This window comes from Anarhichas minor, unplaced genomic scaffold, assembly GCF_050575085.1.
Source record: "Anarhichas minor isolate MPS153535 unplaced genomic scaffold, ASM5057508v1 ptg000042l, whole genome shotgun sequence".
NCBI classification, from domain to species: domain Eukaryota; kingdom Metazoa; phylum Chordata; class Actinopteri; order Perciformes; family Anarhichadidae; genus Anarhichas; species Anarhichas minor.
In genome coordinates this window covers 8,657,582-8,684,663 of record NW_027466488.1, presented here as the reverse complement: position 1 = coordinate 8,684,663, position 27,082 = coordinate 8,657,582, and the positions used below count along the sequence as shown (strand labels likewise).

Below are 27,082 nucleotides of genomic sequence, written 5' to 3'. Positions count from 1 at the left end.
GCAGAACTGCTCTGTATTAATCCGTTACGTCGACAGGAGGTGTCTAGAAGTGTCCTTTCTTCTCTCCTTGTCCGCGAGACGCTTTTACGCGAGACACCGCTACAGAACTCGCTCGTGCGCCTCCGACCACTTCGGCTACTGGAGAACTACGGCGTGTGTGGGCGGCACCAGCTGGCGCAGTGATGCTCGAAAACAATGCTGCGTTCATAACCATTGGAGATAACAATACTCACACGTCTCATGGTAACGAAAAATGGAAGAGTATGTTATACAGTCGCTGATGATGTCCGTTCCCATTATGCATGAAACAGTGAGGGATGGTGCAGTATCTGCCAGGTCAGTTAATATGATGCAAGCAAAATACCCCCCCCCCCCTCCCTTACTCCTTTAGCCCCAAATCATGTGTTACCATCATCTGATTTTCAGAAAAATGTATAACCAGTAGGCATGAATACTCTACAGACGGTTCTTTATAGACCATTAATATTTCAGCAAACATATATTAGCTATGTAAAGATATACTGGAGGAACCTGATCTCTCTCTCTCTCTCTCTCTCTCTCTCTCTCTGTGTGTTGAGCTTCTCTGTGCTTTGTTGCCATAGCAGGCCGGCCATCTGTAAGTACGCGTGAGCGCGCCCCACTGGCTAGCTAATGGCCGCCAACGCCGTAGTGACCTATGGTCCCGACCGACGGATTAAGTGTAGCACCCCACCCCCAGGTTCCCTCCACAGTTAACACTTTTAGCTCTGTCAGCACTGTCGCCGCCGTTTACACTGGTAGCACCGCTAGCTGCTAGCCGCCGGCTCAGTTGTCGCCATGTTGAGAGCTGCATGGAGGCAATTGACGCATTGGATTTTGAATTTGGCACCTTTGACAACACCTCCTGATGCTCTGAAGGTATTTCCAGAATCCTCAGAAACTATAGCCTACCTGGATGAAGAAAAAATACTCCCACCTTTTGTACAACAAAAAAGATTGTTGTACAAAAGTTTTTAATTTATCCAGTACGGAAATTATAGTTGGTTGAAACACAAGCAAACTATGAGTGCATTATTATGCTTTGCATGGTTTCCATATCTTATAAACTGAAGTTACCTCCCTACCATGGAATTTAAACTAAACAGGACCTTCAGGAAAATTGCAAACTCGATCGACAAACCGATAAGGATCCACTCCACAACTCCTGTGACAATTACTACTCTAAAAGCTGAGGTGAACAGTTTCAATTTATCAGATGAAAACCGAGATGAGTTGTATCCAGGTGAGGCAGGCAGCCCCACATGTCCCCCTTTTCCCATGGGACCCGAATGCAACATCATTCTAGTCCGTTTTGGCACGATTTTCGCTCAGTTTCCCTGCGCGTTATCACTCTGCTGTCTTGTGCGCGAGTGGTTAATCCCATTTAGACAGAGAACGCCCTCACACACGAGATGCTTCAGCACAAAGTTGTCTCATTCTGACAGACGATGTAATTTGTGCAGGATTTGTTTACACCTGCAGTAGGCCTAATCATCTCACTGAGATAAATACTCAAAATATTGGAAACATCTCGGATAAATACTTTATTTTGGACAAATTCGACAGGGGACAGTTTGACAATCATGTCCGCCGGCTCCTCCTAAAGAATGAATAAGTGCTATAGCTGTCCGTCCAGCGTTTCCATGCAACAGCGCAGGCGGCTGTGAAGCCAGGGGATACACGCGGGAGGATACACGCGGGAGGGATAGATGCTGTAGCGGAGAGAGCGTCGGCACGGTATAGACCTGGACTCGGAGCGGCTTTTTAAACCAGATGGAGCGACAGGATGACGGAGACGACGAGCTGTTCGGGAGCGTAAATCACCGCGATGGCGCAGAGGAACCCGGTAAGAGCGCTTTGACTGCCACTCCCCCCCCCCCCCCCCCAAAAAAAATTGCAAAACACGCAGGATTATGATGCCGATGATGAGGATGGTGATTTGAGCGCGCGGGCAGAGACGTAGAGGGAAAATAAAGCTGTGCGTCTGTCAAATTTGATGAAATCCCTAGATTCCCTGCGGTTGCTCCAGGTGGATTGTTGCTGCTGATAACGCGTATGAGCGCACCGTACGGCGCCAGATGTTTGTTTGGAGGGAGTCCTCGCACACCTGGAGCCCATCTAATTAGCTTTTTACATTAAGATGCTGCTGCTGTAGACGTGATGGTAATTTTAAGCATGCTTCTACCAAAATGATTTCCTTGGTGGTTTTGAACTTATTCCAACCTTAATCATAAAGATATACTTTTTTTATTCTTTTATTAATTTTTTTATTGAAAGACAAGAGACAATACATATACATAACAACAAGAGGATGACAAGAACAGTGGGATACAAGCCAGCAAACATCATATAGTCAGTGTGTGTGTGTGCGTGCATGTGTGTGAGCGTGTGTGTATGTCCATGAGCCTTTTGAGATGGGGAAAAAAAATATATATAATAATAATTAAAAAACAAAAAAAAAACAGGTAAGTATGTGTGCATATGGGTGCTCATGTATGCATGTACGTGGGTTTCAATTGGTGTCAGGCAAGAATAAAGAATAAAGATATACTTTAGATTTAATGATCAACTTCAAAAATCCTGCTGCTGCTGGAAACATGACATATGAGAGCGGTGAGCCTGAAACAGTAAAGTTGTGAGTCCTAAGCTCCAGCACTGAGGGGAGCCGAGCTAAATCATTCTCTGCTTATAGTTAATACAGCTTTAAACTTAAAGTTACCATCTGAATCAGTTTGAATGACAGGGCCGCTCATTGGAGGGTAAAAAGGGGGAACCATTCTGGGGGGCCAGCCGCTATACGAGAAATGATAACCAAAATATTCACCATTACTTATTACACCGACTAAAATAAACGTATTTATTGTTGCTTTAGTAATATGTAGCCTTTTTTGTTGTTTTTTCCCCCTCATGACCTGAGGAACGTATTGATCTAAACTAACTATCAGCTAATGTTGGGAGTGACTGGAGTGTGTTCAGTAGGAGAACGAGAACATGTGCGTGCGTTGATGATGTGAGTAAAGCAGATTTGAGGGAGGGGCCCATTCACGGGACCTTTTCAGGGGTCCAGCTGGTCCTGTGGGCGGGCCTGCACGGAGTCGGAGATAACGCTTTTGGCAATTGTCACAACACGTGTCTGTATTTCCCGCCCCTGCACTGCCCTGTGAGCTCATTGGATCGGATTCACATGTTCTACATAATCTCTGTATGTATATGCCACTCAGATGATTTGCAGAAACCAAGGATTACTTGCTATTTGTCACAACGTGAATATTTCCAGTCAATATTAACAAGCTGGAGTTAACATACAGGTGCTGGTCATATAATTAGAATATCATCAAAAAGTTGATTTATTTCACTAATTCCATTCAAAAAGTGAAACTTGTCTATTATATTCATTCATTACACACAGACTGATATATTTCAAATGTTTCTTTTAATTTTGATGATTATAACTGACAACTAAGGAAAATCCCAAATTCAGTATCTCAGAAAATTTGAATATTACTTAAGACCAATACAAAGAAAGGATTTTTAGAAATCTTGGCCAACTGAAAATTATGAACATGAAAAGTATGAGCATGTACAGCACTCAATACTTAGTTGGGGCTCCTTTTGCCTGAATTACTGCAGCAATGCGGCGTGGCATGGAGTCGATCAGTCTGTGGCACTGCTCAGGTGTTATGAGAGCCCAGGTTGCTCTGATAGTGGCCTTCAGCTCTTCTGCATTGTTGGGTCTGGCATTTCGCATCATCCTCTTCACAATACCCCATAGATTTTCTATGGGGTTAAGGTCAGGCGAGTTTGCTGGCCAATTAAGAACAGGGATACCATGGTCCTTAAACCAGGTACTGGTTGCTTTGGCACTGTGTGCAGGTGCCAAGTCCTGTTGGAAAATGAAATCTGCATCTCCATAAAGTTGGTCAGCAGCAGGAAGCATGAAGTGCTCTAAAACTTCCTGGTATACGGCTGCGTTGACCTTGGACCTCAGAAAACACAGTGGACCAACACCAGCAGATGATATGGCACCCCAAACCATCACTGACTGTGGAAACTTTACACTGGACCTCAAGCAACGTGGATTGTGTGTCTCTCCTCTCTTCCTCCAGACTCTGGGACCCTGATTTCCAAAGGAAATGCAAAATTTACTTTCATCAGAGAACATAACTTTGGACCACTCAGCAGCAGTCCAGTCCTTTTTGTCTTTAGCCCAGGCGAGACGCTTCTGACGCTGTCTGTTGTTCAAGAGTGGCTTGACACAAGGAATGCGACAGCTGAAACCCATGTCTTGCATACGTCTGTGCGTAGTGGTTCTTGAAGCACTGACTCCAGCTGCAGTCCACTCTTTCTGAATCTCCCCCACATTTTTGAATCGGTTTTGTTTCACAATCCTCTCCAGGGTGCGGTTATCCCTATTGCTTGTACACTTTTTTCTACCACATCTTTTCCTTCCCTTCGCCTCTCTATTAATGTGCTTGGACACAGAGCTCTGTGAACAGCCAGCCTCTTTTGCAATGACCTTTTGTGTCTTGCCCTCCTTGTGCAAGGTGTCAATGGTCGTCTTTTGGACAACTGTCAAGTCAGCAGTCTTCCCCATGATTGTGTAGCCTACAGAACTAGACAGAGACCATTTAAAGGCCTTTGCAGGTCTTTTGAGTTAATTAGCTGATTAGAGTGTGGCACCAGGTCTCTTCAATGTTGAACCTTTTCACAATATTCAAATTTTCTGAGATACTGAATTTGGGATTTTCCTTAGTTGTCAGTTATAATCATCAAAATTAAAAGAAATAAACATTTGAAATATATCAGTCTGTGTGTAATGAATGAATATAATAGACAAGTTTCACTTTTTGAAGGTAATTAGTGAAATGAATCAACTTTTTGATGATATTCTAATTATATGACCAGCACCTGTATATGCAAACACACTTGACGGTGCCCATCAGCGTCAACAGTGTCACGAGACACCACTACATTCTGTTAAATCATTATACCATTCAGTTTAACCCACTCCTCTGTAACAATGGGCTTGGCAGGTAGAAAAGTGGCTTGTCTACTTCTGCAGGTAACACCGCCGCGTGTTCCCAGTACCAGTTCTCAAGGCAACCAGGAAATGAGTATTCCACTTTTTTTTTTTTTTTTCGCCTGGAGATATTACCTCTTCACTGGATGTGTAAGCTTTGCTCTAATAGCTAACAAAGTAGAAAGGGCAGATTCAAATCTCAGACAGGTGGACTGATCACAGTGGTTCTTGTTGACTTACAGTGAAAACATCTCATGTTGCCAAAAGCAGAACTCAGACCCACGCTGGGTTGCCGCCTGTCTCGGCTTCCAGCTAGAACGTTTGGCAGAAGCTATCGAGTCTTGGGCAAGGGGGTTGTGTCCTCATGGAATACCTGTAACTACATAAAATAATATGTTTATATAGCTGTATAACCAGACATATAACACATATGTATAGGATGCATGCTTGGATTGATGCGAGTTGTGCAGTGCATAAAGGCGGATGTACTGTAAAATAAACAAAACAAATGTGCCGTGCCAGACATGCAACATCAAGTCCATAGCAGGAAACAAAACCAGCCTGTTCTGTTCCTTCATGTTTGCTGCACGCCTCACGTGTCAGTCATTAGAGGTCAAGGACCCGTCCGTATGCACCTTTCCATTTACGTATATTTATGTGTATTTTGAAGCATCGCATTAGAAAAGCTGAATGGAACCGGCAAAATTCACAAAAACTTTCTCACTTGCGAAGAAAAGTTTTTACACTCGCTTGACGTCTTTTTTGCCTTCATGGAAAAATAAGATGATGCGCTAAACGCAGAGATGGGCAGTATTTCTATTACTTGTATTTGAAATACGTATTTCAATTACTTTTGAGTATTTTGTAATTTGTATTTGATAGGGCCGATAAAAATCGAACGTAATTTGTAACAAAATACTTTAGAGCGGAGTAATTTTGTATTTTAAATACTCAAAATAATTTCTCCACGAATCAAAAAACAGTTCATGAGTTCAGTCTTCAGATCTTCAAGTTCAACGGATTGTCTGTCAACGTAAATATTTTATCCGAGTGTGACAGACGTCAACTAGCTTGATGTATAATTTATGTCTGGCTCTGGCTACATAGCCTATTACATGCTGATGGTTATAATATCAAGCTAGAGATCGATGCTAACATGCTAATGACGCTAGTGTTGCCCTCCCGTCAGTGTATGATGACGGGCGCACCAAAGAACGGCAGCAGACACCTTGAATACAGTTTAAACAAATGTTTTATTGAGGGTGCCTGTTCTCTACGTTACACTCTTCTCTTGCTGTTCTTCTTCTGAGCTTTAGTAACGTCCAAACTCAGCAAACAATACCACAATAACTATGCGGTCACATTCACCAACGGGTTAGCTTGTTAGGCTAATGCTAATAACGGCCCTATCAACAGTTTTCTACCAAACAGTGAATTACAATCTCTTACTAGCCTTAGCTAACAAGCGTAACAGTTAACCTAAACAATGTGTGCCTTTAAAATCGAAATCTCACCTTGAATACAGTTTAAACAAATGTTTTATTGAGGGTGCCTGTTCTCTGCTTTACACTCTTCTCTTGCTGTTCTTCTTCTGAGAAACTTTACAAGGAAGCGTGAATACCATGCACAGACAACCCCCTAGTGGTGAGATGGCGACACCTGCTGGCCGTTTTAACTATAACACACATTACAATATAAAATTAGTTCGTCAAAAATCCATTTATCTCACACTAGCATGCTGTCTAGGCTAGTGCATAGCCAGTGTTTAGCAAGTTAACTTATTAGTCGAGTAGCTAGCTATAGGAAGAGGGAGATTGGGAGCTTGTATGTTCATGATAACCTTATCAAGAGACGTCTGACCATCTAATCTTGCACTGTATAACAAGTTATGCTGTATCTTCTCAATGTGAATGTCATAATGCCATATCAATTACTGGCAGATCATATAGTTCAGTTAGCCAGGCTATGACAGTAGATGTCCATTTGTTAAAAAAAACATTAAATATCCAATTTATTTTATTTAAAAGGCATATTATGAAAGTAGTTTTATTATTTCATACATTCTACAGTTGGCCAGGTGGACAACTGTAGAATGACTGTGTCGTCATCTTCCCGGATATATATTCATATTATCTTCCTCTCCTGACAACATGAAACATGGCTACATGACATGAAAGAACAATTAATACTAATTGAAACAAATTCCTGAACCTCTCCCTTTTTCTCTTGTATATGAGTAAGATGGCCAAGTTTCTGGTTGGCAAACCGTAACTGCTTCTACTCTGTCTGCTGGCTAAAGCGCCAACTTCTGACCAATAGGCTGTAGCTCAGTTTAATCACTCCAAACCAGTTAATGGAAACGCTCCTAATTTGCAGTTCTTTTTTACAACATTTCAAAGGATTTGCTTAAAATCTGCTAGAGAATTGAATGGAAACATGGCTAACTACTCTGGTATAGTTGCCATAAAGAAATACGGCTAACATTTTCCATCTATATATCCCATGGCTTTCTAGCTTTGGTGCAACAAGTCTTCATACCTATCGATGCGAACTGCGCACACACTTTGTCCGCCCGGCCGTCCACCTCAACCTTCTGCCCGAAGAGGTTCTGCAGCGGTATAACATCACCATGCTACTTCTGCCTTTGCTTCTAAGGGACGACAGTCATAATGTGCACCACCACAAAGAGCTTGTTGTCTGGAAGATTGAGATACGGGACATTTAAGTGCTTGAAGGAACAACTGGCGCAGTCCTTTTTCTTGTGCGGACAGCTTCTTTTGGTTTACTTGAAGGCTTTTGCTTCATCCGCCACTCTGGAGCTCTAAAAGGCAACGCAGCCACTGTAGCCTTCCCCCACTGTAAGGCAGTATAGAAACCATTAGAGGAATAACTGCATATTCAGCTATGCTCTCATGTACAGAAGCCAGCTTTATCAAAAGAGACAGAACTACTGGGTTGGTCTGGATAATACTTGTTTTGCTTGACTGTATAACAGGAAACTCGATAATTTCACAAAATCACTGTGGAAGGTATATTCAGTTGTGGATCGCCATAGCAACAATACCTATGCTTGGTCATGTGTCAGTAAAACAGTAAGGTATCTCGTCTCACGACACTAGCGACTCCCACTGACCACCAGCAGATTTAGCAGTGACAAGTCGAAATTGTATGTAAATCACAATATGGCCTGCTGCAAGGAAGGCCAAATGTGTGTCAAAATACCATTTTAAATGAAGTATTGTTGTGTTGCAGAGATTCCCTGGCCTACACATCATAGTCTGCAGACTTAAGAAAACATTGGATCCCCCCAAGAATCACATATAATCATTTTACTATTCAATGAAAGTGAGAACAACGATGTAAAAATGATCTTTCCCTCTAATATCTCAGTCAAAATAACCGCAATTAGATATTTCTTTCAAAATAGTGCAGCAGGTCGGAGGAAATTAGGATTTACACAGTCAACAGTTGCTCATTTAGAGTGACAATAAAGAAGGAACAATCCAAACAGCATGCCGCTGTAGTACAGGGACAACAAGTGTAGACTTTACGTATGTCTGTGTGCAGCAAATAGACATCACTTCTTAGAACTTTTAGAAAGTCTTCAACATTCTTTAAAAGATACTTCTTTGTAGCCACCAACATGTGAAGCTTTATAGAACCACTCAGCACTGGTAGGGCGGTGTGTGTTTGAGCCCACTAGAAAACCACTACACCAGTGTGTAGGTTCAAGGTCTTCTGAGATTCAGACGGATCACCACTCAGACATTTACAACCACTGACATCAAGTTGTCTAGTGCTGCTTTAAAGGACTACAATGGTGGTTTTGTGTATTTGAGCCCATTCACTAAATAGCCTATACTCTACATTACGACCACATTGTGTGGGTTTGGACAGACGTTTACCGTCAGACAGATCGTGTTTTCACTTATTTTCATTACAACTAAATATCTGTGAGGAATCATCTACGTGAGGCAAGTTTACAATGCCTACAAGTTAATTTTCATCACTTACTGAAATTAATTGTTTGGGTTGAATTACAATGTCACACATTTTTCAGCACAAATAAAAAATGATGTATTTAGGTTTGGATGTTCTTCCATACGACTACAAAATATGGGAAAATGGAGTTGGACTGTGCATAAATGACTGTTGAAATGGATGTATCATAGCTAAGTGCAGCAGCATGATGTTCTGTGATTAATCAAGCAGGTGTAATGTTTGTGACACACTGGAGAGAGAATTTAATGACAGATATAAAGAATATTGAGTAGCAAAATGCAGTTTACAGGAGCTCTCCCTTCAATGCCACAAAAGCCAAAACACCAGTCAAGCCAATTCTATTTATATAGCCCAATATCACGAATCACAAGTTTGCCTCAGGGGGCTTTACTATCTGCACAGCATACTCTGTCTTTAGACCCCCAATTCAGATGCAGGAAAAACTCCCCCAAAACCCTTTAACAGGGAAACAATGGAAGAAACCTCAGAAAGAGCAACAGAGGAGGGATCTCTCTCACAAGACAGACAGATAGATTGTAAACATGAAAGATGCACACAAGGGAGAAAGACAAAAGGGGAGAGCCTGAGTCTCCTGAAGGACGGAGATCCAGATCCAAACATCTGGAATGAAGCCCTGACAGCAAAGGGAGAGAGAGACAGAGAGGTCCCAGGACGGCTGATGGTCCGGCACAGAAAGTGAAAAGATAGAACAAGGAGAGAGGGATTCATCACTTGGACACTCATGTGCTTGTGGGACTACAAACAAACTGAGAGGTTAAGAGATGCAGTGTTTTTTTCTTCAGAAACGTAACAGTATTCTCTTCAGCAAGACAAACACGGACTATAGTACTGGACTTAATAGATCCACTGAGACCGGGACTGATCGCCGGAAGGATAAAAGGTTACAGGTACAAGCCTGAAGTAATCGAAGAATAAGCAACTAAGGTGAAAAGACGAGTTTTAAGTTTAGATTTAAAGGCCTCATTTCCATTGGTCTGTGCTCGTTATGTTGAGCTTGGGGGCCGCAGGGTGTTGAGGAATCTGAAAGCCTGGGGGAAGAATCTGTTGTAGAGTCCAGAGGGCCTTTCCCGGATTCTCCGGTAACCTTTTTCACATGGCAGTGAGATAGTAGTCTGTGGGAGGGGTCTTTTTTGATCCTGGAAGATCCTAAACGCTGCCCCCTATACTCTGTAGCAGGCGTTTTCAAAGTCTGAGATTGTGGGCCTCGCCTTGGAAAAAGGCGCCCCCTTAATTTACCTGCTTAGTGTCGCTTAATTCCTGGATGCCTATAGAGTGCCTCTTGGATCAAATCACATAATTATGGTTCCATAATTATGTGATTTGATCCAATATACACTCATACGCCGCATGTGTCATCTGTGTCCATGAGTTGGCGCTGGATTTCTCGTCCATACTGTACGTGCACTTTGATACCCTGATGGCCAGGGACAGGTTAGTCCAAGCTGATCTGAGGGCTGCTATGTCCCCAGATTCAAAGGAAGCATCAGCAGTACGCGGACCTCAGTGGACAGCCATGGCTTCAGGTTAGCATGTATGGAGATGTCAGTTACATATTCGTAGGTGGCAGCTTCCTTAAAATCTCTGGCTGGGATTGAAAAAGTTGTCAGTTCACTGATAGTCCTGTAGAGTAGTGATGCGGCCTCTTTGGTGTTCGTGCTGGGAGCTATGTACACTGCCACGATGATAATGTTGGTTAATTTCATCTGTAGATAGAACGGACGGCACATCATGGTCATGTGTTCCACTCACTGGAGACCACCGGAGCATTCGCATACCAATCACTTAGCGAAGGTTAAGGCGTCCGTTTGGCTGAAGGGTCGAGTCGGTGATATTCCCATAAAGCCACGTTTTAGTGAAAGCAAAGAAACGACAGTCCTTCATCTCGCTCTGAAGGTGCCTGTAAGAGTCCAGCTTATTGTCCAGGGACCAAACATCTGCTGACATTAGTCTTTAGCCTGGCATGAATGCTGGCTCGTTTTCAATGTTTACGTTTCCTCTCACACCGCCTCCTCATTCGGATTGGTAGACGTAGGCTCTGCTTCGGCTTCGTGGCCCTGGTCCTCGTAGCGGGTTAAGGCTGGGCAGCTTTTCCAAAAGTGTTGATTCAGTATTGTATGGAAGCTTCCCAACTTCCAGCAATGCCAGACACTTTTAGACTTAGTCGAGGACATGTGAGCCTGGTTTATCTTTTCCAAAAAACAGACAAGGGCTAAGATTTAAAGTAACATTTAACACTGTGTTTACCAGACATGGAGAGGCCGCTGTCATTTCAGTGAATATCTGATGAATGAGAATAAGACGATTTTCCTATTTAAACAGGTAATGCCATAACAGTTGTGTCTTGCAGTATGTAACAGGCAGATTTCCAGTGATACTGTGCTCCACACACCCAAGAGAGGCACATTCAACTTTTTTCTGTTACTCCTGGGCTTTTATTAATTAATGATATCCGTCAGAGTTGTCAGGAAATGTGATTATTAGACTGTGGCCCACCTGAGGGAGCAGGTAGAAGCAGGGACTCAGATAATTAACTGTGTTTGCTGCTTATTGCTGTGCCTGTGACTGATGAGTTTTTCTCTTTGGTCAGAGCTTCATTACAGGAAGGAAGGTGTTCTTGTTGAAATGCCTCGGCCATTTGTGCTCCCTGAGGGTAATACTAACTAAAAACCCATCAACCTTTTCTGAGATAATACTCAGGTGCAATTGTACAGTAATGACACTGCGCCAATCACGTGACAGCTGGATCATTACGCAAAAAGAACATGCTTGTTTCGGATATATTACAGAGGAGCAGCTTGTAAGCAAGCAAGGCGTCCATCGGTATCCATGGTGACAGCTGTTTCCTGTAAAGGGTGGAGAGAGTGGCGAGTGCATCCCACAGTTTATCTGTGTTTCTTCCCTTCTTTGGTGCAAAGAGCCGGCCACAGAGTCCCATGATGTGTTTACTGACATCACGTCAAGTCCGGCAGGGCGCTGGGCTGCGAGGGGATGAAATGCGCTATGAGCTTAGATTAAACAACAAAATTATTTCCATGGAAACAAAACGTATCACAAAGTATTGTTCTAAAAGCTTCTTGATGCCAATATTGGCAGGATATGTAACTTTTTCCCATTGCGAACTGCTAATATTCACGTCAAAGCCGCAACTGAGGATCCTCACAGTGCAAACGGATAAAAATCGATATGAAAAGCAAATCAAAATGATATCCAAGCGTTTGTGCAAGATAAATCCTCACGGCATCAATAAACGTATACAGCTAAAATGAATATGGCTAATTATTATCCTTCTCTCACAATGTCATGTACTTATAGCTTTGCCCATGGATGGATTACAGAACAGGCCTACTGGGCAAGGGGCCCAAAGGGCTAAGGGGCCTGAGGGGTGGTTTGTAGTGACTGTTAACATCATGATCAGAGTCTTTTTATATTCAGTCTCTCTACAAGCAAATTTGACCCGATATTTGTTTTTCGTGTTTTGTTTACTTCATATTACTGCAGCGCAGCATACTGAGGCCACCGGGACATTTCATTCAAATACAGTAGCATAAGTAAAGTCATGTAAATCAGAACAGCTCTGCTTTAGGAGTATAGACGCTGTGTCTCAGGCTGTCTTTGATGGCTTCCTGTTGTATAATGTGTGGTAGTATAATATCAAAGCAGAGGTGTGTCAACTACAAACAACACGCTATCTGTATTTGTTTTGTGTGTCCTCTTTATGTCTGGGCATCGGGGGAGGGGGTTTTACCTGTTCAGGTCCAGGTTACCATCGTCTCATAACCTGTGCATGACTATGCCCCTGACATAGGCAGACTTTGCAGGAATTTCTTCTTCACCGTGACAGCCATTCAAAAGTATAATTTAGCAAAAGAATCCATTAAAAAGAGGATTTTTTTTAAAAGGCAGTTCGGAAAGCAGGCATTAAATTCAGCATGCGCAGCGCTATCTTTGAGATAATTACTCAAACGGCTAATGCGGCCCTCTCTCCATTCCTCCCCCAGGTTCTCCTGCCCTAGCTCGTGAACGCTCAGGCAGCCCACAGCTGGACGTGTCTGCCACGATGAGGAAGAGCGACTACCTGCCAATCTCTGGCGAGGAGAAGAGCCTGGATTCCAGGAGCAACGACTCCATAGTAAGACACTACATCCATGTTGTCATTGTTATGATTTGTGGTGTAGAGCAGGGACTGAAGACAGTGGCGCTGATCAGTTACATGTTTCACGAAAAGGTACAAATATTTCAAGGAGTTGACAGGATATAAAGATTTGTGATTAATGAGTCATAAAAGCCTATGATGCATGTACATACTACTAACGCTGACGTGAATTGATCTGATAGGGGTCATGAATGGTGTAAAGGGCCTGTAATAGGTAATTAGATATTAAATATCTTCAGTCTTTCTAAAGTCATTTTTTTAGGACGTACAGTGACCCTAAGAGTCTCAGATCATGGCACCATTCGCATATGTACATTTATTGTATCACGTTCGAAAAGCTGAATGGACACGGCGAGATTTGATAAAACCTCCTCAGTTTTTAAAGGTTTTCACGCTTGCTTGAGGTTTGTTCTTGTCGAGAAAGAGATGATGCTATAAATGTGATATGGAAACGCTTTTGCAAAGAAAGTTATGACGCCGCGAACATTTAACTCACATGACTGATATATATTTATATTGTCTTTGTCTCCAGACAGCATGAAACATGGATAATACTAGCTGATGTGAATCCACGATTAAACCTCAAACAAATTCCTCACCATTGTTCTCTTGTAGATGGTTAGTTGGCCAAGCTGACTTGTTTTGTCTGTTGTGGTGCAGTGCAACCCACAACAATCAAGGCTCACAATTAGGAAGAACCCGATTGGAAGTTTTTTTTAACAGTATTAGCACTCCATGAAGGTTCTATTTACAGTAATATGTGTGTCCCGTGTGTAGAGCAGTAGGTTATAAAGCTCCTATCATGAGAAATAAATTAATTTCCCTGATTGGACTGGTAGCTAGATCCGAGGGAGGCTGTTAACACACATTTTAATTTAAATCTAGCGTCTGCGAGGGAAAAGTATTCATTAATATTTCATTGACACACTGTACACAGTCAATGTGCTAATGCAACATTTTCCCACAACGATTTGTGCACCTGCTCACACAGCAATGGGGAGCACGATTAAAAAAAAAAAAAAATAATGATTTCCCGAAGGAAACTGAAACCATTGACTGCAATTGTGCCTTCAAGTAAATTGCATCAGTGTTGTTTACTCTTGAGGAGAGCTTTGCTCTGTTATAAGGACTAATAAAAGGTCGGGAGCACATGCGAGTAGGCCAACATACCGGCTATAGTACCAATGTCACCTCTGAGTCGTGATTACGATTCATGATCAGGCTCTGCACAGTTAGGAAATAATTGATCCTCTGTGGCTCCGGTATATTGTACACGACTCAATTCTGCATGAGACATTACCGTTTTATGGAAATGTTCATGAACGCAGTGGGAACTACCCAAAGAAATGTGGTGCACTAATCTTTATTGCATTCATAAATTGAATTTGTTGAATCAACGCCTATATGTATTTACAGTGTTCTGCTCCGTATGATAACACGGCAGTGATCTGGGATGTAGCACATTCTTGAGCTTTTGCTTATAGAATCACCCAGTGTCAGGGGGACAGGAAGCGATTTGTTTTACATGTTAAAGGACTAAAAATGCAACAGAATATTGAGCTTGAGCAGCGGTGAAGTGGCTGTGAAGAGAGCAGCGCTTTAAGTGCCACTTGAGCTTAAGGATATTCTTCCAGCTCAGCAGCTCTCTCTAATCAGGCAGCATTTTCATTGCCACAAAAAACAAAAACGAGAGAAGTCTTGTATATTGGTGGACAGAGGTCTAAATGAAACCAGGCTTGAGAATGTTCATCAACTGTTGTGGGCCGTTTTTTCCCCAAAAACTAAAAGTCAACATTGACTTGCGAAGGCCCACTGATGGCTCGTGTTGCTGAACATTTGTACGTATCAACTTTAGGAGCAGATTTTATCATAGTCATAGTTTCGTTAACAGCCCCCAAGGACTCAAATGCAGACATTACCAAAAGTAGAGTGAAACAGGTCTTTAATGAACCAGGAAAACAGGAATCTTACATCGAAAACAGCAGGGAAACCAAGGACGAGATGAGAGACGAGGGTGGAAATCCGGCAGGGCAGGTAGACTGGGAAACCGGGAACAGGACGAGCCAAACCGGCGGGTTGACATGACAATGATCTGATAAAGAGTGACTGAGAGGCAGGAGTTTATATCGTGGCTTGAACAGGTGAGGGGAGTTGTGCTGATGAGGAGGGAGTGCTTGATTAGTGATCAGAGGCTGATGATGAGGGAGTGGCTGACAGGTAGATTGAGGAGGGTGTGGAGCTACACAAAGACACACACAGAAGGCAAAGCCTAATCGTGACACCAAGTGGCAAAAATATGATTGCAGGTCGAATGATCGATCAAGTGTTGCATTCTTTTAATCACAACTAAAATGTTTCACCATCCACTTATTATCTCTCCTGTACTTCATGTTCTATTGAAGTCTGTTTGATTATTGCTGCTAATCTTGGCCTTTAGTGAAGAAAAATGAAGACGCTTTGTCTTAACATAATTAACTCCTTAATTGTGGAATTTTTGTTTTACCTCTCTTATAGCAAAAATATGAACACAACTCCACATCATTTGGTGTTTTGAGAAAATAAGGTAATTCAGGTTAATCAGTTGGAATCACGAGAAATCTGTAATTTAGCTGGAAATAACAAGATAATTAAATCATGGTTTTGGGAGTACAAGCTGAGAAAATATTTGATGATTAGGACTAAATATTACTGACATCCTAAATTGGGCCTAACAGAAAAGCAGCCATGGCCAATTTCAATGAAATAGGGCTTCAGAGCTCATTTGCATATTTGATTATTATATGCAGTCACTGGTGCAAGAAACTAATTATTTTGTTGGGCTCAGAGGAAGTTTTGGTGCCAAATGTGCATCTGCTTGCCAGCAGCTTTCTCTTTTCCTCTAGTGGGATGTGTTTTAAGGGGCCGGTTTCTCACTTACCTCTCGTGGTATTTAGCTTTGGAAATACTTTCTACTGAAGACATAGTCACTACGAAAGCTGCTGACATTGAGGTCTGTGGATTGTCCACAGTATGTAAAAAAAACAAGTAGATGTTCCATTTTTAACATCGAATTCTTTTTAATGTTGTGAGTGCCGCAAATGAAACTCCATTCACCTGCATTGTGTCGTATTGTACAGATATTTGGGTAGACACCACTAGAGGTGAGTGAGAAAACTGACTCTTGAAGTTACCATCTGTCTGTGCTTGGGAGAAGTATGCCAGATGTATTATTGGCACTGTGGCCTTACAGGTTGCTGGAGTTAAAACTGTGATTTGAAGCGTTCAACATGCAAAAAAACCCTGACTGTTCCAGCTGCTACATGCAGCTTACTGCTATGAAAAACATTATTGACTGAAAAAACTGCTGGGTTGTCTCAGCCTTGAGCTTATTATGGCTCAGATGTGTGTGTGTGTGTGTGTGGGTGTGTCTGTGGGGGTGGCTGTGTGCATGTGGAAGCCCAGAGGAGAGGAGAACCTCATTTCCCGGTGGCTTAGTGAGAAAAGAGTTCCTATTGGCGAATGATGCATACACCACCACATCCTCATGCGCCCTCTGAGAATCGACCTCTGGCCTTTGTATCTATGACTACTTCCGGTCGAGCGAGGGCTGAGGATGAGTGTGTGTGTGTGTGTGGGGGTGGGGCTGTATATAAACACACACACATTCACATGCACCAGACCCTCATCATACTATCACAGACACACACGGAGACACGCTGTTCTGTTCATTTCAGCGCAGGGCCTGCTGTGTCAATATTAGCTTTCCGCATAAGTTCAGAGTTTATGGCTCTTCTATTGAGGGTGGGCTGTCCTATCTTCAACATGTATTGCCGTGTAATTGTCCGTCTATCACCATGTAAACATCCGTGTTGGGTGTCGGCTGCTTTTAGTGCTCAAGCAAATTCCCACACAGTATGTGATGTCGTCAGACTCCCATATCTCTCTCATCATTCCATACTACATATACTACTAAGTAGTACACCTGGTCTCCACCAAAACATATCTGGCTGTTTAGCGGCTACATTTTCAACTATATTCACCTATGAGCTATGTGCAGGGCACCAAACTCATGTCTACAATGTTACAAGTAGAGTGATTTTCTCAAAGACTTTTAGATAATCGTACTTCTTATTGCAACCAGAGGAGTCGCCCCCTGCTGGCCATTAGACAGAATGCAGGTTTAAAGCACTTCAGCATTGGCTTCACTTTCTTTGAAGCCTCTGTGGGTTGGTAGCCTTGCCCACTAAGAAATGCAGCTGTGTCCAGGTGTTTGTCAAGAGAACACAACAGGTAAAGGGAAAACATAGTGCAACTTAAAATGATCTATTAAACCATGAACATACTGTTTTCTGGTTCCTGGCAAACAGCAACTTCTTCACTTCTGAGAAGTGAAGCCAATGCGCAAGTGTCATAAAACTTGCATTACCCCTACTGACCAGCAGGGGGCGACTCCTCTGGCTGCAAAAATAAGTCAGATTGTATGGAAGTCGATGAGAAAATGACTCTACTTCTCACTTGATTCTTGAGGTCTCAATCGCTTGTTTCAAGTCTTCTTCAATACAGCATGATGTTCATTTAGTAAATGATGGTCCATTTAGAGTCAAATATACAATAAAGCAGAGTATACTTTAGGGCGGGCTTGCTGTGATTGACAGGTCGCTGCCACTACCAGAGCCGTATACAGCATCTCTACATCACTCCTCACTCCAAATATGGTAACTTCCGTTCATCAGTTGCAACATGGCGATGGCCATAATCCAAGATGGCGACGGTGAAATCGTCGATCTCGAGGCTTCATAAAGGCGGTCCACAAACCAACGGGTGACGTCGCAGTGACTACGTCCACTTCTTATATGCAGTCTATGGTTCCGGTTATTGTATCCCACTGTGGTGATGGCCTGACTGACCAGCATCACCAACAGATTGATATATGTGGTTCAGAGCAAAATCACTTGACAACTATGGGATAGATTGCCATGAATTTTGGAACAGACAAACGTGTTCCCACCAGGATGAATTATTACGAAAATAAAATTGGAAAATAAAAATGTTACATCCTAGGTTGTGCTGCAATGTAGTAAAATCATTTTTAAAATCTTCACATTAAATCCATAATCCCACATTCATTGTACCAGTCCCCTAACAATCAAAACCGAAAAAAGTGTCCCGATTAAATCAATGGACGAGGGCAAGAAATGCCAAGACTTTGAAGCTGAAGCCAAACTAGGGCCAAGTCCCCACTGTTCATACAGTTTTAATAAGGCTTAGTGAGAAAAGAGTTCCTATTGACGAATGATGCATACACCACCACATCCTCATGCGCCCTCTGGGAGTCAATATTAGCTTTCCGCATAAGTTCAGAGCTTATGGCTCTTCTATTGACGGCGGGCTGTCCTATCTTCAACATGTATTGCCGTGTAATTGTCCATCTATCACCATGTAAACATCCGTGTTGGGTGTCGGCTGCTTTTAGTGCTCAAGCAAATTCCCACACAGTATGTGATGTCGTCAGACTCCCATATCTCTCTCATCTTTCCATACTACATATACTACTAAGTATAACACCTGGTCTCCACCAAAACATATCTGGCTGTTTAGCGGCTACATTTTCATTTTCTCAAAGACTTTTAGATAATCTGACTTCTTATTGCAACCAGAGGAGTCGCCCCCTGCTGGCCATTAGACAGAATGCAGGTTTAAAGCACTTCAGCATTGGCTTCACTTTCTTTGAAGCCTCTGTGTGTTGGCACTTCTTATATGCAGTCTATGGTTCCGGTTATTGTATCCCACTGTGGTGATGGCCTGACTGACCAGCATCACCAACAGGTTGATATATGTGTTTCAGAGCAAAATCACTTGACAACTATGGGATAGATTTCCATGAATTTTGGAACAGACAAACGTGTTCCCACCAGGATGAATTATTACAACTTTGATGATTCCATTAAAGTCATCACCAGTTACATTTTTTAATTTGTCCTATACTTTGGTTTATCATACCTGCTCAACTAAATCTCATCAACATCATCTCTCTCTCACACATATATTTCCTTATAACTGCTGAAAACAAACAAACTCTAGACCTTAACTTAATCTTGTTTCATTTTTAGATTTATATGTTTATATTAGGCCACAGTTGTTTATACTCTATTTTTATGTCTATGTTCTATTTTTTCCCCTTTGGTTTCCTTCTGCATTCTGGTGACGTAATCCCCCCCCAAGCATCATGAATTCTCATGTAACGTAATCAAAACAACAAAGATTTATCTGTTAAGAGTTCATAGAGCGCGATAAACAGCTAGCCTTTTGTACTGTGTGTCAACTTGCCGGGGGTCAGTGGAAGTAGGGGAGGATCTGTGTGTGTGTGTGTGTGTGTGTGTGTGTGTGTGTTTGATCGATGTGTGCTTTGTGGCTTTGGCCGATAACCTCAGCCGGCACACGCACACATGCAGGTTTACAAGCACAAATAGCCTGGAGTTTAGTTCATCAAGTGGCAGGACTCAGCTGTAATGAGACGGATAAGACTGGACAAGGTCAGACAGAGGTTGTTGTTTTTTTAGTTTTTTTTAGAATTACACCAGATCACGTCAGAAAATAAAATTGGAAAATAAAAATGTTACATCCTAGGTTGTGCTGCAATGTAGTAAAATCCTTTTTTATAAATCTTCACATTAAATCCATAAACCCACATTCATTGTACCAGTCCCCTAACAATCAAAACTGAAAAAAGTGTCCCGATTAAATCAATGGACGAGGGCAAGAAATGCCAAAACTTTGAAGCTGAAGCCAAACTAGTGCCACGTCCCCACTGTTCATACAGTTTGATAAGGCTTAGTGAGAAAAGAGTTCCTATTGACGAATGATGCATACACCACCACATCCTCATGCGCCCTCTGAGAGTCAATATTAGCTTTCCGCATAAGTTCAGAGTTTATGGCTCTTCTATTGACGGCGGGCTGTCCTATCTTCAACATGTATTGCCGTGTAATTGTCCATCTATCACCATGTAAACATCCGTGTTGGGTGTCGGCTGCTTTTAGTACTCAAGCAAATTCCCACACAGTATGTGATGTCGTCAGACTCCCATATCTCTCTCATCATTCCATACTACATATACTACTAAGTATAACACCTGGTCTCCACCAAAACATATCTGGCTGTTTAGCGGCTACATTTTCAACTATATTCACCTATCAGCTATGTGCAGGGCACCAAAGTCATGTCTACAATGTTTACTTAAGTAATTAATCAAGTGAGAAGCAGAGTCATTTTCTCAAAGACTTTTAGATAATCGTACTTCTTTGTCACAATCAGGCTTTGCCGAGGGTGTTTTGTGTGTGTGGTTTTCTGTAGCTCCTCACTTCCTTCACTTGTCCCTAATCAGTTCATTCAGTGCACCTGCCAGTCACACTCTCCCTCATCAGCACAACTCTCCTCACCTGTTCTAGTCACTATTTAAACCCCTGTCTTTCACTCACTCACTGCCAGATCATTGTTTTTGTTTCCTACCTACCCGCCCGTTTTGCTCTTCCTGTTCCCGGTTTCCCAGTCTGTCTGCCCTGTTTTTGCCCTGCCTTGTCCTGCCGGATTTCCCCCCCTTGTCTCGTCCTTGGATTACCTGTTTTTGTTTCGTGAGTTATTAAAACCTTTTGTTCACTACTATGACTGTCTGCATTTGAGTCCTCATTATGTCCCGTGACAGAATGATCTGGCCTACAATGGACTCAGCAGACCACGGTTGGGAGTGCCGTTCCCCTGAGTGGTACGAGCAGTTCAGGGGAACCCGCCTGGCTTTTGGTGGGCCTCGGAGTGTCCAGAAGGCGAACCGCGACCTGATGGACAACCAGCTCAACCCTCGAAGGAGACAGAGGAAGAAGAAGGGTCAGGCTCCCGCTGGGCCGCAGCGATCCCCCGCTCCCGCTGGGCCGCAGCGATCCCCCGCTCCCGCTGGGCCGCAGCTAACTCCAGCTCCCCGTGTCCTGTTGGTGGTCCGGCCAACTCCAGCTCCCCGTGTCCGGTCGGCGATCCGGCCGACTCCAGCTGTTGCCTCCGTGCTGCAGCCGCTCCCGGCCGCCGCCGTCTCCGAGCAGCAGCGACCTCCAGTCCCGGCCGCCGCCGTCTCCGAGCAGCAGCAACCTCCAGTCCAGGCCGCCCGCCGTATCCGAGGGGCAGCGACCTCCAGTCCAGGCCGCCGCCGTCTCCGAACAGCAGCGACCTCCAGTCCCGGCCGCTGCCGTCGCCGTGCCGCAGCGACCTCCAGCCGCTGCCGTCGCCGTGCCGCAGCGACCTCCAGCCGCCTCAGAGCCGCAGCGACCTCCAGCCTCAGCTGTCTCCGAGCCGCTGCGACCCCCAGCCGTCTCCCAGCCGCCGCCGCCTGTTCCCCGTCTGATCTCCAGCAGCCGCCGCTGCGACCCCCAGCCGTCTCCCAGCCACCGCCGCCTGTTCCCCGTCTGATCTCCAGCCGCCGCCGCCGCCGCCTGTTCCCCGTCTGATCTCCTGCCGCCGCCTGTTCCCCGTCTGATCTCCAGCCGCCGCCGCCGCCTGTTCCCCGTCTGATCTCCAGCCGCCGCCGCCGCCTGTTCCCCGTCTAATCTCCAGCCGCCGCCGCCGCCTGTTCCCCATCTGATCTCCAGCCGCCGCCGCCTGTTCCCCGTCTGATCTCCAGCCGCCGCCGCCTGTTCCCCGTCTGATCTCCAGCCGCCGCCGCCTGTTCCCCGTCTGATCTCCAGCCGCCGCCGCCTGTTCCCCGTCTGATCTCCCGCCGCCGCCGCCTGTTCCCCGTCTGATCTCCCGCCGCCGCCTGTTCCCCGTCTGATCTCCAGCCGCCGCCGCCGCCTGTTCCCCGTCTGATCTCCAGCCGCCGCCGCCTGTTCCCCGTCTGATCTCCAGCCGCCGCCGCCGCCGCCGCCTGTTCCCCGTCTGATCTCCAGCCGCCGCCGCCGCCTGTTCCCCGTCTGATCTCCAGCCGCCGCCGCCGCCTGTTCCCCGTCTGATCTCCAGCCGCCGCCGCCGCCTGTTCCCCGTCTGATCTCCAGCCCCTGGAGCCCTGTTCCCCGTCTGATCTCCAGCCCCTGGAGCCCTGTTCCCCGTCTGATCTCCAGCCCCTGGAGCCCTGTTCCCCGTCTGATCTCCAGCCCTGTTCCCAGCCTCTGGAGCCCTGTTCCCAGCCTCTGGAGCCCTGTTCCCAGCCTCTGGAGCCCTGTTCCCAGCCTCTGGAGCCCAGTCTCTAGAGTTCCGTCCTCCGGACCCCCAGTCTGGCAGTCCGGCCGTCCCTCCTCCGGACCCCCTCACCCACCCGGTTGTGGACTTTGACTCTCGGCCTCGGAGGAGTTATTATTAAGCAGCATTCTTATTATACTTTTATACTTATTATTCTACAATAAAAAATTATAGGCCAATATCAAACCTCCCATTTTTAAGTAAAATAATTGAAAAAGCGGTTTTCCAACAGCTGAACAAATTCTTGGCCGTAAATAACTGCTTTGATGTCTTCCAGTCAGGCTTTCGACGGCACCACAGTACTGAAACTGCTCTTGTTAAGGTTTTCAACGACATCCACACAGACAATGGCAGAAGTTCAGTCTTAGTATTACTGGATCTCAGTGCTGCATTCGACACGGTCGACCATGCCATACTCCTAGAAAGACAAAAAATCTGGGTGGGACTTTCTGGCACAGCACTTAACTGGTTTGAATCCTACTTGAAGGACCGAGAATACTTTGTGTCTGTAGCTAATTACACATCAGAGCTGACTAAAATGACATATGGTGTTCCCCAAGGTTCAACACTGGGGCCTCTTCTGTTCAACATCTACATGCTTCCACTAGCTCAGATTATGGAAAACAACAAAGTGTGTTATCATAATTATGCAGACGACACACAAATCTACATAACTATGTCACCAGGGCACTATAATCCCATAAAAGGGCTGGGTAACTGCATTGAACAAATCAACAACTGGATGTGCCAGAATTTTCTTCAATTAAACAAAGAAAACGGAAGTAATTGTTTTTGGTACCAAGGACAAATGATTGAAAATCACCGCTCAGCTTCAATCACTGATGTTAAAACCTACAAACCAAGCCAGAAATCTAGGTGTAGTTATGGATTCAGACCTCAACCTGAACAGCCATATCAAGACAATTACAAAATCAGCCTACTATCACTTGAAGAATATATCAAGGATTAGAGGACTTATGTCTCAACAGGATTTGGAAAAACTTATCCATGCATTTATCTTAAGCAGACTGGACTACTGTAATGGTGTGTTTACAGGTCTCTGTAAAAAGTCTGTCAGAAAGCTGCAGCTGATTCAGAACGCTGCAGCTCGAGTCCTCACTAAGACCAGGAGGGTGGATTACATCACTCCAGTTCTGAGGTCTTTACACTGGCTTCCTGTCAAACAAATAATCAACTTTAAAATCCTGCTGTTGGTTTACAAAGCACTGAATGGTTTAGGGCCAAAATACATCTCTGATCTGCTGCTACCTTATGAACCATCCCGACCCCTTAGGTCGTCTGGGACCGGTCTACTTTCTGTTCCCAGAGTCAGAACTAAACATGGAGAAGCAGCGTTCAGTTTTTCTGCTCCACATATCTGGAACAAAAGTCCCAGAAAGCTGCAGGTCTGCTGAGACCCTCAGCTACTTTAAATCAAGATTGAAGACTTTTCTGTTTGCTGCTGCCTTTAATTGAACCAGATTCAATTAATATATTACTCAATTTCCTGCATTTCTGCATTTTACTACTGTATTATATTTCTTACACTGTTTTTATTGTTTCAATGAATGTTCTTAATTGTTTTTAAATCTCCTTTTCTTTTGCCTTATGCTTTGATGCTTTTAATGGTTTTATGTGAAGCACTTTGAATTACCTTATTGTTGAAATGTGCTATACAAATAAACTTGCCTTGCCTTATTGCAACCAGAGGAGTCGCCTCCTGCTGGCCATTAGACAGAATGGAGGTTTAAAGCACTTCAGCATTGGCTTCACTTTCTTTGAAGCCCCTGTGGGTTGGTAGCCTTGCCCACTAAGAAATGCAGCTGTCTCCAGGTGTTTGTCAAGAGAACACAACAGGTAAAGGGAAAACATAGTGCAGCTTAAAATGATCTATTAAACCGTGAACATACTGTTTTCTGGTTCCTGGCAGGCGGCAACTTCTTCACTCCTTCACTTCTGAGAAGTGAAGCCAATGCACAAGTGTCATAAAACTTGCATTCTCCCTAACGACCAGCAGGGGGCGACTCCTCTGGCTGCAAAAATAAGTCAGATTGTATGGAAGTCTATGAGAAAATTACTCTACTTCTCAATAGATTCTTGAGGTCTCAATCGCTTGTTTCAAGTCTTCTTCAATACGGCATGATGTTCATTTAGTAAACGATGGTCCATTTAGAGTCAAATATACAATAAAGCAGGGTATGCTTTAGGGCGGGCTTACTGTGATTGACAGGTCGCTGCCACTACCAGAGCCGTATACAGCGTTTCTACGTCACTCCTCACTCCAAATATGGTAATTTACGTTCATCAGTTGCAACATGGCGATGGCCGTAATCCAAGATGGCGACGGTGAAATCATCGATCTCGAGGCTTCATGAAGGCGGTCCACAAACCAACGGGTGACGTCGCAGTGACTACGTCCACTTCTTATATGCAGTCTATGGTTCCGGTTATTGTATCCCACTGTGGTGATGGCCTGACTGACCAGCATCACCAACAGATTGATATATGTGGTTCAGAGCAAAATCACTTGACAACTATGGGATAGATTGCCATGAATTTTGGAACAGACAAACGTGTTCCCACCAGGAGGAATTATTACAAAAATAAAATTGGAAAATAAAAATGTTACATCCTGTGCTTTACATTGTGCTGCAATGTAGTAAAATCCTTTATTTTTTTAAATCTTCACATTAAATCCATAATCCCACATTCATTGTGCCAGTCCCCTAACAATCAAAACAGAAAAAAGTGTCCCGATTAAATCAATGGACGAGGGCAAGAAATGCCAAGACTTTGAAGCTAAAGCCAAACTAGTGCCACGTCCCAACTGTTCATACAGTTTAATAAGATTAATGAGAAAAGAGTTCCTATTGACGAATGATGCATACACCACCACATCCTCATGCGCCCTCTGAGAGTCAATATTAGCTTTCCGCATAAGTTCAGAGTTTATGGCTCTTCTATTGAGGGCGGGCTGTCCTATCTTCAACATGTATTGCCATGTAATTGTCCATCTATCACCATGTAAACATCCGTGTTGGGTGTCGGCTGCTTTTAGTACTCAAGCAAATTCCCACACAGTATGTGATGTCGTCAGACTCCCATATCTCTCTCATCTTTCCATACTACATATACTACTAAGTAGTACACCTGGTCTCCACCAAAACATATCTGGCCGTTTAGCGGCTACATTTTCAACTATATTCACCTATGAGCTATGTGCAGGGCACCAAACTCATGTCTACAATGTTTACTTAAGTAATTAATCAAGTGAGAAGTAGAGTGATTTTCTCAAAGACTTTTAGATAATCGTACTTCTTATTGCAACCAGAGGAGTCGCCCCCTGCTGGCCATTAGACAGAATGCAGGTTTAAAGCACTTCAGCATTGGCTTCACTTTCTTTGAAGCCCCTGTGGGTTGGCACTTCTTATATGCAGTCTATGGTTCCGGTTATTGTATCCCACTGTGGTGATGGCCTGACTGACCAGCATCACCAACAGATTGATATATGTGGTTCAGAGCAAAATCACTTGACAACTATGGGATAGATTTCCATGAATTTTGGAACAGACAAACGTGTTCCCACCAGGATGAATTATTACAAAAATAAAATTGGAAAAGAAAAACGTTACATCCTAGGTTGTGCTGCAATGTAGTAAAATCATTTTTTTAATCTTCACATAAAATCTATAATCCCACATTCATTGTACCAGTCCCCTAACAATCAAAACAGAAAAAAGTGTCCCGATTAAATCAATGGACGAGGGCAGGAAATGCTGAAGCCAAACTAGTGACACGTCCCCACTGTTCATACAGTTTTAATAAGCCAGGCTGTTGAACGGCCACATTTGCTGATCAGGACCTTAATCATTCTCTTTCCACCGCCATAAACGTCTTTAGTCTGGCGGCTCATTCTTGATTATATCAATAAAATATTCTGAACTCATATTCACTTGCTTAGCTATTCGCTGAGATATCTAAGTTCCCAGAGCACAGAACTTTTTCTTTGTCATGTGATTATACTTTTATCACTGGCCATTAATGTCCTGTTCTAATTGTGCAGTATTACTGTGGTGTCCAGATTCCAAGTCTTGTATATCCTATACTCCTGTCACTGAAACACAGAGATGTTTTTAGTCCTGAGGCTGCTTTCAAACACAAAGACTTTAACTGTGGCTTAGTCCTAACAATGGGTCAGGCTTCACACAAGGCCCGAATAGTTAACTGGTTGCACAAAACTGTCTAGTTCTTTAAATATTGTATTTCAATTATTGTGGACATTCAGATTTATTTTAAAAAGCTTTCAAATTAATATAAAGGTGGGTTTTCATTTACTGACTAAGCAAATGTTATCGTAAATTAAAATTGACCCGTATAAGATGTCAGTGAAATAGAACTCAATCCAAACTACAGTGAAATAAACTACAACGGAAGTGAGTGACTCAACTGTCCTCAACAAAGACAAAGCTGACCTATTTCATGACACATGACGGGAAAATGTATGCTGTCAGGTGAAACCATTAAAAGACACGAGAGATTGACGAAACAATAAATTAACTAGAAATAAACACTAAACCGTAAATGTAAAAACATTTAACCATGTTGGTTGTTTAATTAGGTGAAATTTGCCTGTAACTGAACATCAACATAAATCAGTGAAAGGGTCAGGA

General features: G+C 43.6%; 1 protein-coding gene across 1 annotated transcript in view; it reads left to right on the top strand.

Annotated features, from left to right (window-relative positions):
• The first annotated feature begins 1,128 nt into the window (after positions 1 to 1,128).
• The window catches only part of ano1a (anoctamin 1, calcium activated chloride channel a), a 72,093-nt gene continuing 46,139 nt past the window's right edge, over positions 1,129 to 27,082 (top strand). Inside the window, exons 1-2 of the mRNA XM_076109867.1 lie at positions 1,129 to 1,864; positions 13,060 to 13,190. Coding sequence (XP_075965982.1) covers positions 1,792 to 1,864; positions 13,060 to 13,190 — 204 coding nt within the window. The 5' untranslated portion in view covers positions 1,129 to 1,791. The remainder of the gene's footprint in view (positions 1,865 to 13,059; positions 13,191 to 27,082) is intronic.